This window comes from Labrus mixtus, chromosome 19, assembly GCF_963584025.1.
Source record: "Labrus mixtus chromosome 19, fLabMix1.1, whole genome shotgun sequence".
Taxonomy (NCBI): Eukaryota; Metazoa; Chordata; class Actinopteri; order Labriformes; family Labridae; genus Labrus; species Labrus mixtus.
In genome coordinates, this window is record NC_083630.1 from 4,099,744 (window position 1) to 4,112,142 (window position 12,399).

Genomic DNA, 12,399 nt, shown 5'->3' on the forward strand with positions numbered 1-12,399 from the left:
ACCAAAACATCCAATCCAATCCAGTCCCAGTTAGCGATGAGTTCTCTGCTAATACTCTTGTAATGAAGAGTCCTTGACCCAATAAATCTTAAGTATTTCTTTTGGCTTGTTGGAGGCAGAGCACCACTGATGTAACACCATTACATCATTTTATGCAAGTCCAATCTCAACCGTTCAAGTCAACGTCCAATGCTTTCCCTCCATTCTAAGTCTGTCTGGGATTAAGTTTTGAGCCAGAGCTTCTCCCGAAATCATATTTTTCTTCCTTGTAATCCATCCTAGGAACAAGTCTGGTGGAGGATGGTAATGCCAAACAGACATGGAGTGTGTTAACATTTAACCCCCCCACTCAATGCTGAGGGTCAGTTTGTGGTTTGTAATGACTTCCAGAGACGGCTAATTTTTACTGTCTTTCTTCTTCTTCTGGGTTTTCTGCATGTTTTGTAGAAGCATCAAGAGGAGTTTCAGCGGTTTTCCATTTTCTTCCAGGAAGAACTGCTTTGCTTTTCAAGTCAAACAAACATCTACATCGTGGCTACGATATCTGACTGTTCTCTGCCGAACATAGAAGCTGCATAGATCGCTCTTTGATTAATTTTTCTTGTTCTGTCTTTTGGGAATGGCCCTAACAAACTTGCCGTCTCCTCTCTATAATAACCTCAGACGGAAGGAAAATACCACAGAGTTATTCCCCTCATCATTTGGACCATTTTGCCTGGTGAACCACATTGGAGTTCAGAACAACAGAGCTGTGCATGAAGGCATTTAACCACACACACACAAACACACAGAGAATAGATAGCTCAGTTACGAGCAAATATAGAAGAAATGAGACAGAATGAGTGAGAACAAAATGCAGACTAAGACTGACGAGGTTCTTCTCTAACACGGTGAAGGAGGAAGGAGGGCTTGTGATTCCGCCTCCTATCTGAATTTTGCTATCATGTCGTCTCTCTGCTCGTTTGAGGTGTTGTCAAAGACAGACTTTTGGAAAGTAGGAGGAGAGGAAAAGGAAACTAGGGCCGACTGATATGGGATTATTCTGGCCGATACCAACATCGATATCAGGAAGAGAAAAATCTGATATATCAGCCGATGTCTATCTAAGATCTATCTTTGATTCTGTAGAGATAGATACAGATACACACATTTATTGCGTTGATCCCTTAAATGTAGTTATCAAACAATTATGAAGAAGATATATAATGAAGACAAGATGGTCACTCAATTTAACAGTAAACTGTACATGTATCTATATAGCGCCCTCTGCTGTTGCAAGAAAACTGCTAATGTAATACAATGATAATCAAATTAAATGCTATGTGACTGGTGAATAAATATTTTAGTATCGGCGCATTTCTGTGATAAAATTAGCCGACACGGATAGTCACTGGATATGATAATATCGGCTGGCCGATTAATCGTTCAGGCTCAAAGTTTTTATGTATCTTCTAATTTTTTGATAACTGAATGTCAAACATCCAAACCACACAAGGAGGCACTGAGTGTGTTAACATGGACTTTTTGATCAGGTTTTTGAAAGTGTCCCGTTTTTGTGTTTTTGCATGTAAACATCACAACCCGATTTCTGTTTTCCTTCTTATCTGCTGCTGTTTTTGCTGCTCAAAGTGCCGTATACAATATTTATGAGACTTTCTACGCTCATGTGTGTCCTATTGAATATTTAGGTACAACGCTGTGATGAGCACTTATCTCAATATACATAATAATTTTTATAGGATATATGGAAATGCATTTCACACTTATACTTGTCCAACTTTTCAAAACAAAAGCTCTTAATTGCATGTGTTTGAGTTCACTGGTTACATAGTCTGCTGTGTCTTTTGTCAGCGTTTCAGAGAAGCTCGTATCGATATCTGACGTCAGAGAGGTCATACTGGATGTGTAAAGTTCTGAGATGATGTTAAACACCTATCCGCACGAGGGCATCATGATTATTTGGAAAACAACAACAACAACACGATCTTGATTCATGCATACATGCCATCTCATTTCTAAATGACAGCGATTCACTTTCTCGTATTTCACTTTACATTCAAAACAATTCACATGTTCACTTATTGGCTTCACAACTCTCCCAGTTTGCTTTATCAGTCACACTCACTCAGCGTAAAGCAAAACACATATTTATTTAATTGATCTGACCATAGACTAGCCTGTGACTTAAAACAAATTTGTTGACAAAATAAGAATAGTGTGAAAGAATCGTGATCGCAATACTCAAGGCGAAAAATTGTGATTCACATTTTAGCAAGAGTCGTGCAGCCCTAATCTATAATAATAATAATAATAATAAATTGTTTATAAATGCATGATGTTGATATACTAATGCAAAATACAAAAGACAGTTCTGGACCAAACAGGGCACGGTGGATTAGTTTGAATCATTCTTTTACAGTATGCATTGAAATGTACCGTTTGAGCCATATGCTGATGTAGCAGGCCATCCAGCTGCAGATTAAAACATTTCATAACGGCTATCATGATGTAAATCCGCGACCATGTCCGAGCGCCCGTGTGCCAGCCGACTGGATCATTACATGAGCCGCTTGGTGATTAGATCAGCTGATTGCTAAGGAGACACAAGCTGCTAATTCCTGCTAATATGTTGTATGGCTTGACTTACATAATGCTCCAAATCCCCGGTTTATATAGTGCAGATAAAGCTGATCTCATTATTGAGCTAATACTCTTGTTCTTTTTTTCCCTCCAGGACGTAAGTTACTGGGTTCAGGTGCACAGGTTGGAGCATGATGGAGGCATTTTGGACCTGGACGACATGCTGTGTGACGTGGTGGACGACAAAGATAGGGTGAGTCTTAAACCTTTGTTTATTTTCATGCACCACTAGCTCTTCTCTTTTTCTCTTCACCTTGAAAGTGTGTGCAAAGTTTAGACATTTCTGCTGAGTTGTTTAAATGGCTTCAGGAGAAATTCTTACTGCAGATATTTTTCCAATGTGGTTTTCAAGTCACAAGAGTTTTGTTGGAGTTGAGGAGCTCTACAGCTGTTTAGCCACGTGCTGTTGTTGCATGATGGCCGTGGGTCAGTCCTCTTCTTGACTGAATATTTCACTCTGTCAACAACCGAGACGAGCGCTCTCTTCATCAGTAACACTTTGAGACCGGCTGCTATCACTGTGTCCTAGTTGAATTTGATGCCATAGTTGGATGCTTGCTTGCTTGCTCTTATGTCTTCAGTTGGTCAAATCCCATTGGTAGCTAGTATGTTGAACCAGTGAAGGTTCGGATTATTAGGGAGGAAGGAAACGCCTCTCTAGCAGCCAGCTAGTCGCTACTGCTAACCAAGCTAACATTACGGCGTCTGTACGTTTACAAGAACAGCCAAGTCACCCGCCATGTTATTTTTACATTTCTTTAAAAGTCCAGTTTTAGTTTGAAGAACAAAACAATCGCCCTTTTTTAAAATCATTTAACTCGATGTTGAAAACCCAAACTAAATTCAAAAAGGGCAGCAGGAGCAAGAAGCTGCTTCTGTTTCTGCTTCAGTGTTTGGTTAACAACTTTTCAAATTTACACCTGGTGCATGATGGGAAATGATCCTAACAGGAGCCTAGTTGTAGTCTTTTGAAGCGACAGTCCTTGCTAAATATTGTAACCCTGGACTAAAATGTCTTGGATAATATCTCTTCTTTTCATGGTCTGATGTATTTCAGGTGAAACATCTGCTTGTGATCACCTGTCAGCTGTTACTGTCTCATCACTACTACTACAAAAACAAACAGTAAACTACTGTACACCACCATGCTCTCTGTAGAACTTCTCACAGTCCTTTTTTTGCTTTCAAATCCTGGAGATGAAATGTTGAATGAGTCGGATAGTCTCTTCTTAGCTGCTCGGCTCTGATGTGTGCGAGGCCTCGTGTCGTGTTTTATCTGCCTGTGTGAAGGTGTGTGGGCCGAATCCATGTCAGATTACTCCCCCACCTCCAACTATACCAACTGCAAATAATTACCCACAATCCCATTCCCCCCTCCTGTGGGAATGGTGCTGACTACACCTGAGTCACCAGCAGTTTGGCTTTCATGTGGGGCCAGAAACCCCCTCTGTGTGTTTGTGAGCGGGAAATAGATGAATGAAATCAGTGATGAGGTATGAAAGACTTTTGGCTGCTCTACAGTCAATGAAACACAGTCAGTGAAATAATCATAAATACATGAGTAAAAGTAGTTAATGATGTCATCTGACAGACAGAACGTGTATTACAACATGGATAAGTCATCTCCTCTTACTCATCAAAGTGTCTCCTGATGACACAAATGATTCATCAGAAGTTTTAATCGCTTCAAAGAAGACCAAAGTCAAAGCCATGCAGGGCTTCATCATGTCTTCTTTCAAATGGTGATGAAACATGCGAGCGTCGGTTGAAAGTGTTATCTCAGACTCGGATCTGTTTGCAGGTTTTCTCAGGGTATCTGGTGTCACATAGACACGTCGGATATCGTGTGAAATCTGAAAACATCTCGTCCTCAAGAACACTGTGATATTTGTAGTGCTGCTGTTTCATGTTGAAAAGCACATTTCCTACATTCAGAATCATTATCCACAGACATGTTTTTTATTAATTGATCGTACTACAAGATTTTAAATGAGGGGCGTCCCACAAAAGGACAACAGAACCAAACATGTTTATAGCGGGTTGAAAAAAAGAGTTTTATAATTGGATGGTTTTAAGACAAAAGCTAACAGTTAGCACGTCATGTACTCCACAGAGAGCTTCAGAAACATGCCTATAAATGAGGACTTAAATTAAATTAAGTTGTCTGTGGAATAGCCAGATTTAAAATGTATTATACATATATGTATTTGTGTCTTTGTCTTCCTGTGTTGATGTCTGTGAACCTTATTGCCCCTCGGGGACAATAAAGATTTTCTAACCATATCCAAGACCTGCCGCTGTCAGGCCAGAGAGTAGATCTAGGAGACGAGATGTGATGTTCATAAGGTTTCAGAAATATATGGATGCATACAAATGAATGCCATTAATTAAAAAAGAGCACGTGTGAAATGACACCAAAAGTTTTATGTCTTTTTCTCTTTAGTTTATATTCCAATAGTATAGTCCATTGCCAACCCCAGCTCAAAGAATGGGTCCCTGATCTCTGTTTGGCGCTAAAAAGCTACCAGGAGAGTTATGGTTTCAGTGTCACAGGGACCACATTTTCCTCTGAGGACAGTTTGTGTACAGAGTTATGAACATATACCACAGAATCTGTACACCGCTCCAACTTTCACATTTCTATACCAAAACTCCATAGTGCACCTTTAAGTGAGCTCAGCTTAATTTAACTAAGTTACAGTGAGAAGAAAAAAAAAACAGGCAGAAACCTCGAACATATCAATCTTAACTTAGAAAATGGTGAAAATGACACGTCAACAACCCGTGCAGCTTCTTAGAAACGTCAGGGAGCTCTCATCACTCTGAATACTTACAGTCCTGTTTGATATGCAGATGCTTTTTCTGACTGGTTTCTGCCTTCGTGCCTGACTGAGAGAAACTTGTTTTTCTATATAAAAAAGATGGATTCATGTGTTCACGAGCGTCTATGCAGGTTATTATGGCTGTGCGCTGGGTGTCATGGAAACACATCAGATGGGATCAGGGGTGAGAGCAGATGTTTTGCACCTGCCGTCTGAAACGCTCCTTTCTCCTTTTCACTCTCCTCTCCCCTCGTCTCTGTTCCTCATGTGATCCTTCATAAACAACACAAACACAAACACAAACACACAGACAGAAGTCGTTTTCTGAGAGTTGATTTCAAACTAATTAAAGACTATTCAGCACATTCATGTTGCATTTGTTCTGATGCTGTGAGAGACTGCTCCCCCTGGTGGTTATGTGGGCTCTTTACATCTCACTCCTGACCAAATATTAAAATCTTTAGAAAGACAAAAAAAAACAACACAACACCAGCTTTTTATTGGATTATTTTTGTACCAGTCTCACGAGTGGGAGTGTTTTAGCTCCACTCAAACAGTCATGTTACAGCATCAAACCCAGCCCTGAAAGTAAACAGAAATAAAACGGTCACTGACACACACGCTGACACACACTGCTCGATGACTCTGTTGGTAGTATCTGCATGACACACATAACGAGAGAGTGCACAGGTCGGCTGGATGTGGGCCGAGAAAACCAGCCCTCAGTGTGTGTGTACACATGAATTATCTGTGTGGGTGTTTGCTTCTGTGTGTGTGTGTGTGTGTGTGTGTGTGTGTGTGTGTGTGTGTGTGTGTATAGTAGTTAGTGGTAAATCCAGTCAGTCCAGTTCCTCTGATCAGCCGCTGTCTCTGTTTTACTCCACAAACAGACGGGAGTTAAGCAATGCTTTCTGAAGTCTTTTCTATTTTATTTGTATTTATCCTTTATTTAATCAGAGAGGAACCACTGAGCCTGGTGTCTCTTTTCCACGGGTTCCCTGCAGCAGAACCAAAACACACACACATGTAGAAACACAGTCGAGAAAGAGTTAAATAAACATTCATAGACACATGTTTATAATTGTAAAGCCACGCCCCCTTTCAGTATCTCCATATCATAAACAATTCATATCAGGCTACTGCTTTTAAAAAGATCTGTCCTCTCACTTTTTATTTCCTAACCTTTATTCAGAAGTTCAAGGAAACCTGAAAATACAAACTTTTTTCAGACACATCATGGCTAAATTCTCAAATCATTCAGTTTGATTTTTAGCTTTGTATGAATGTAAATCAACAGAACGAGGTTACAAACAGTCAAAAGCAATCACTTTTTGTTAAACCAAACAGAACAGTTACTGCTGCCTTGGTGATGAATCAGAGACCCCATAACCCAAAGCAGAAAGCAATGACGTGTCATCAAACCGGCTGTGTTTATTTACAGTTTCTGCAAAATAATTCTGCGTTTTCCATGTAAGTCGTTATTAATTCATCTAATTGTTTAAATGAGAAGCGTTAATTGTTCCCTTGTCATTTCATGAAAGAGGAGCTACTAACCCTGCTTCACCCTGTGGTGGTCAATGTTTGTGAAGTCTGTTGCTGTGTTCATTCATTGTTTGCATTTCTCATTACTGATGAACTCTGTGAGGTGATTGTTCATCTCACACACGAGCCATGAAGTCATTATTTACATCGCTTCACACCGATGACAGCTCGGGTTTGATGCTTTAAGATAATGGAGTCAGTGCAGCTAAGTTTGAGCATAAATGACCCCGACGTGATTTGAACACGCAACCTTCTGATCTGGAGTCAGACGCGCTACCGTTGCGCCACGAGGTCCTGTGGTTGCCCCCCTCACCTTCTGATGACATGGCTCGGTTTAGATTAGAGTTATAGTTCTGCTCTCTGCCTCTGCTCCGGCCGGCTCCGTTTAAAACCGGAAGGTTTGTTCTGTAGAGGTCAAAATCAGGGAGAGTTTAACCCTCCCCCCCAAAAAAAATAATTGAAAAAAAATAATATTTCCTCAATATGATCCGTACCTCTCAGTTTGAATTTATCACAAGTTTTTAACACCAGCGTTACAGCTCAGTTTGTCGTTCGGTATCTTTGCTGATAGCCTGCGCTTTAGGACATTAACGTTGGTGCAAATGAAACTTTGTGCATGTGTGTGTGTGTGTTGAAGTCTTTACAACAAATGAAGTCTTTATTGTGATCTTTATTATTGGGTGTTGATTTTCACTGTATGAAATGTAAATGAGTCACATGTAGGTGCAGTGATAAGAAAACACAGCAGTGGGGAGTTAATGTAAAAACAGATGTCGTCACCCTGCAAGTTTTGGTGCAGTTAGGTGCAGCCAAGCCTTACTTGTGTGCGCGTGTGTGATTCTATGTGTAACTATGTGTGCGTGTGTGTGTGTGTGTGTGTGTGTGTGTGTGTGTGTGTGTGGTATGTGAGACGTCAGGCTCCGGTTCAGCAGGCAGTCCTACGGTGGAGCTGCATGCTGGGGCCTGCCCGTCTCCGCTCCACACTTCTTCCCATTGATTTACTACTCGACATGAAAAACAAGAGCGTGTCCGGACTGTTTGGATCTGCTGTTGCACAAGTGTTTCCTTTGCTTTTACACGTTAAAAGTCCTCAGGGAAGTAGAGGTGTCTTTCTTCATGTATTAGTTTGTTTTAAAGATAAACTGGTGACATCATTCTGATGTTTATTGAGAGATGTTGTTGATGCAAAAGTTTCAGTAAGAGAAAGAGCTCAAATCAACAACATGACACCGGCTGTACTATTCTGTCCACTAATTTCCACACCTGCCTCTTGGTGCTCTGCTGCCACCAGTAGGATCAAAGTGTAAAGTAGTAGCTTCTTTTCTCACACACACACACACACACACACACACACACACACACACACACACACACACACACACACACACACACACACACACACACACACACACACACACTGAGTGATCTCAGTCTGATGTGACGCCCACAGATAAATGAAAGCCCCTTCTTTAAGGTGGAGTGGTGAATACAGCAGAAAGCCATGGGGCGATCTCCGCTCACGCACACAGAAACAGTAAATGTATATAACCATGATTTCACTCTTATAGTAAGCTGTCCAAATCAATAACGTAATGCAGACCGACTCAGTAGAATCACTCTGCAATATGAGATAAAAAACCCTACATATTTAGAGGCATTTATTTTTTTAACGTCTTATCATTTCAATTTGATTTTTTGATTTATTTATTCATTTTTGTAAGTCCAAGTAACCAAACACACGTGCACAGTAATTCATAAGATCCTGATTATAATGTACAACATTTGTTGTTGCAGATGTTGCACGCTGTTTGATGTGCATTCAACTTTAAAGGGGATTTACTTTATTTACAACTTTTGAGCTATTTTCTGCACATCTTGGGGTCAAAATTGCTGAAATTAAAGAATTGCATCTGTAGATTGTTAAAATGAGCTTCTAGTTTTTGTCACTGACGGGCTCAGATTATTATTCCAAGTGTCTGACAACATGACGGAAAGCTTTAGCGATAGACTTTAATGTCAAAGAAGGAGATGATTTTTTGTATTCAGAAACAGCTTCTATATCGCTCTCTTTAAACTACTACTTTAATCTAAACCACACTCTATTGACAAAAACAGATATTTAATCTCACAGAATACAGAAATTGGTGTTTAAAGCCCGGCTCAGACTGCAGGGTTATCGGGCCGATTTGAGGTCTGATTCCTTCCCGACGATCGCGGGGGTATTCCTGACTCGAGGCTGCTCAGCACCGATTATCTGCCCAGATTATCTTGTAGTGTGAGTCGTATAAAGAATCAATCTTAACGTCCCCGATCTGCTCGGAGACTGTCCAGGACACCCTGATTTATATCAAACAAGTCTGATATTTAGGATTTCACGTCATGAAAGGGTTTGGTAGAAATTGTGTTTGACTTCAATAACCGAGAGAGACGAGGGAGGATCAGTGGGCAGTAGTGGAGACTGGCGGCAAGACACAACCTGCACAGTGCGCAGGACACCTGAAATACATCTGACAGGTACAATCTGACCTCCAGCTCTCACTGAAGAACATAAACATGTCCTGTCACCCAAACTTTTTTTTTGCGCTCTGGCACGATAATCTTAGTAAGATCCTGTAGTCTGTGATGTGCCATGATTGTCATATCTTGTAGAGTGAGGTGCATGTTTGAGATTACATAGAAGAATATCTGTTAAGATTCTCGACGTGTGTGTGATGCTAACAGATTTTAAAACTTGTCTGTCGTCTGAGCCAGGCTTAACTCTGCCTCTTTACGATTGTTTGTTGGTGTTGTATCCATGGCAACTCTTAAAAAACACCTATCTACTATGTATTCAGAATATAGTGGAGAATATGTTCTCGTGTCTGGTTTTACATGAATGTTTCCTACTTTTTTATATTTTTTTGAGAGCAACAGTAACAACCTAATTCCCCCCGGGTTAACAAACTATTTTTTGATTCTGATGTTTATAGATATTAAGCTGATATACATAGTGTTTGAATGAGTCTCACTGTTTTATTTGTAGCCTGTCATGTCTTCAGCTGGACTGATGAGCTCCAAAAACAACTGTGTTATGTAGAGTAGAGAGTGTCTCAGAAGGAGGTGTGTGTGTGTGTGTGTGTGTGTGTGTGTGTGTGTGTGTGCGTGTGTGTGTGTGTGTGTGTGCAGCCTGTGGTTAGACTTTAAAAAAGCATCCAGAGTGAGAAGAAGCCTCTGATCGCTCTGAAACAGGCCGTGATCCAGACACCTCATCTCTCCTCCAGATGGCAACGTGGTGATTAAAAAGTCTCCTGGTTTGGATTGTGTCCTCAGGTTAGAACTTCACAATGTGGATCTGCTGTAATGAGTTCATAAAAGAATGAAACCAGTGCGATATGGCTGATTACATGAAATGAGACTGAACTTTAATGGTCATTGTGGGGAAAGTGGGCGATTGCACGAGCAATTAAAATGGTATAAACTTCAAAGCTGTTGTGATTATGCAAAGATGGAGAGACAGTCGGATGCAGAAACAAGCTGGAGTTAATCAAACCTTTAGACAATGTTGCATGAAGAAGAAACAGGTAGAATTGATTTGTATTTTTATTGTGATTAAGAAGTGTTGTTGAGTCAGCTTTGCTTTTTTCCCCACAATAAATGCAAATAACCTGACACTGAAGCTTCTCAGCTTCTTAAAGAGTCCTTTCAAAAAAGAGACCCATGAAGTTTGCACGTACTGTGAGTGCAAAAAAGTCCACTTATTTGGGACGTTGGATAGCCTCATGGTTATGTCACACGCCCCATGTTCAGAGGCTTTGGTCCTCATCGCAGTGGCCATTGGATTCAAGTTTAACCTCGGCCCTGTGCTGCATGTCACTCTCTCGACCCAACATTTCCTCTCTCTCTTCAGCTGTCCTGTCTAATAAAAATGCAGAAATCCAACATAAATAAAACCTAAAACTAAAAAAAAAAAAAAGTCAGCTTTATTTCCCCTTCCGCGTCAATCATTAATTGAGTCTAATGCAACTTGTCAGCCTGCTTAAGGTGCAAGTTTTCATCTTGTTATGTGCTCTAAAGGGAGGTTGCAAACTCATAAATGAAGAGGATTTGAGGAGCAGGTCCCTTGATGTTTGTATTCTGGATCTCCCTCATTAACACAGATGAGTCAAAGCACACCTGTCCCAGGGGCTTAATGAGTGCTGGGGGTGAAAGGGTTAATCTTCAGGGATGATTAAGGGTAAAAACTCTTTCTAGATGAAGACCCTGAATCAGCGGTTCAGTTTGTGTGGTTTTGTTTTACAGCAGTTGTATGAACTGCATTCATTGAGCTGAACTGCAGTTACACCTGTGGACCACAGAGAGGCGGTAAAGCCCAAATTGTGACAGTCTGAGCGTCTGTAACTCGTCTACTGCAGAGACTCTGCATGCATGTTTTGTTTTTATTAGATGCAGCCTCACAATACGGACACATCATTTGATTTAGAGACAAAGAGATGTAGGGAAAAAAATAAAGTAGAAGATTAAGAAAAAGGAGAACAAGAAGACAAAAAAGGAGAAGAAGAATGGATTCAAATAAACTAAAAATAATTAATGAGATAGAAGAAGAAAGAGTGAAAAGAAGAAAGAAAACAGAACCCTGATTGAACCTAGTTGAACTCTTCATGTCTGACTGCTTCGTCTCTTTGTGCTAATGCTGCCTGTTTATAATGAGCACCACATCCATGGCTCCTGTGGCTCAGCTCCTTGGACAATTGGCACTTTCTTGGCCCCTGAAGTTGGCATTGCCATGGCAACAGCAGTCGGGTGCCAAGTGGGCACCTGCGCTGGGTCGAGATCAAGCCGTGAGTGAAATTAGCCAAGGCTAAAGCGGGGTCCCAGCAGCTGCCCCCTGGTACCAGAACACTGCCGGGGGAAATCAAAGACTAATTACTCTGTTTGTCTGTGCTCTGTGTGTGTGCGTGTCTTTGTGTGTGTGTGTGTGTGTGTGTGTGTGTGTGTGTGTGTGTGTGTGTGTGTGTGTGTAGCCTCTTTTGGCAGAGATTGAAGACTATTGTGTCTGGTTGTCTGTCTCTCACCATCCTCTCCCAGACAGCATCGCCATGCTCCTCACACTTTGTGGACTAAGCTTTTAATTTGTGCATCTTTGCAGCTTTGCATGATTTGTTGGTCGCTCCATGAAGCTCCACATTGATGTTCACAGCAAGACAAGCTGTGACAAGCATCGAAACATTCATAAACCTTGGGATGTGTAAATTATTGTGCGAGTTCTGGGTTGATATGGAGTAAATCTGAGTTACAAAGCCAGTTCTGGCTATTACTGCAATATAGTGTTTTGAAAACTGACTTTTTTTATGATATTCACACCAGAAAAAGCTCTAGATACCCTGGAAATGTCATTCGATTCATCTGAACAGGCCTG

General features: G+C 40.9%; 1 protein-coding gene and 1 non-coding gene across 6 annotated transcripts in view; one reads left to right on the plus strand and one right to left on the minus strand.

Annotated features, from left to right (window-relative positions):
- The window catches only part of LOC132994061 (partitioning defective 3 homolog), a 378,183-nt gene that overhangs the window by 49,338 nt on the left and 316,446 nt on the right, over positions 1 to 12,399 (plus strand). For all 5 annotated transcript variants that reach the window (XM_061064159.1, XM_061064160.1, XM_061064158.1 and 2 more), the window contains exon 2: positions 2,735 to 2,833. In XM_061064159.1, the coding sequence (XP_060920142.1) occupies positions 2,735 to 2,833 (99 nt within the window). The remainder of the gene's footprint in view (positions 1 to 2,734; positions 2,834 to 12,399) is intronic.
- Positions 7,227 to 7,298, minus strand: trnaw-cca (transfer RNA tryptophan (anticodon CCA)). Its single transcript has one exon. It is a non-coding gene; the product is annotated as a tRNA-Trp (tRNA).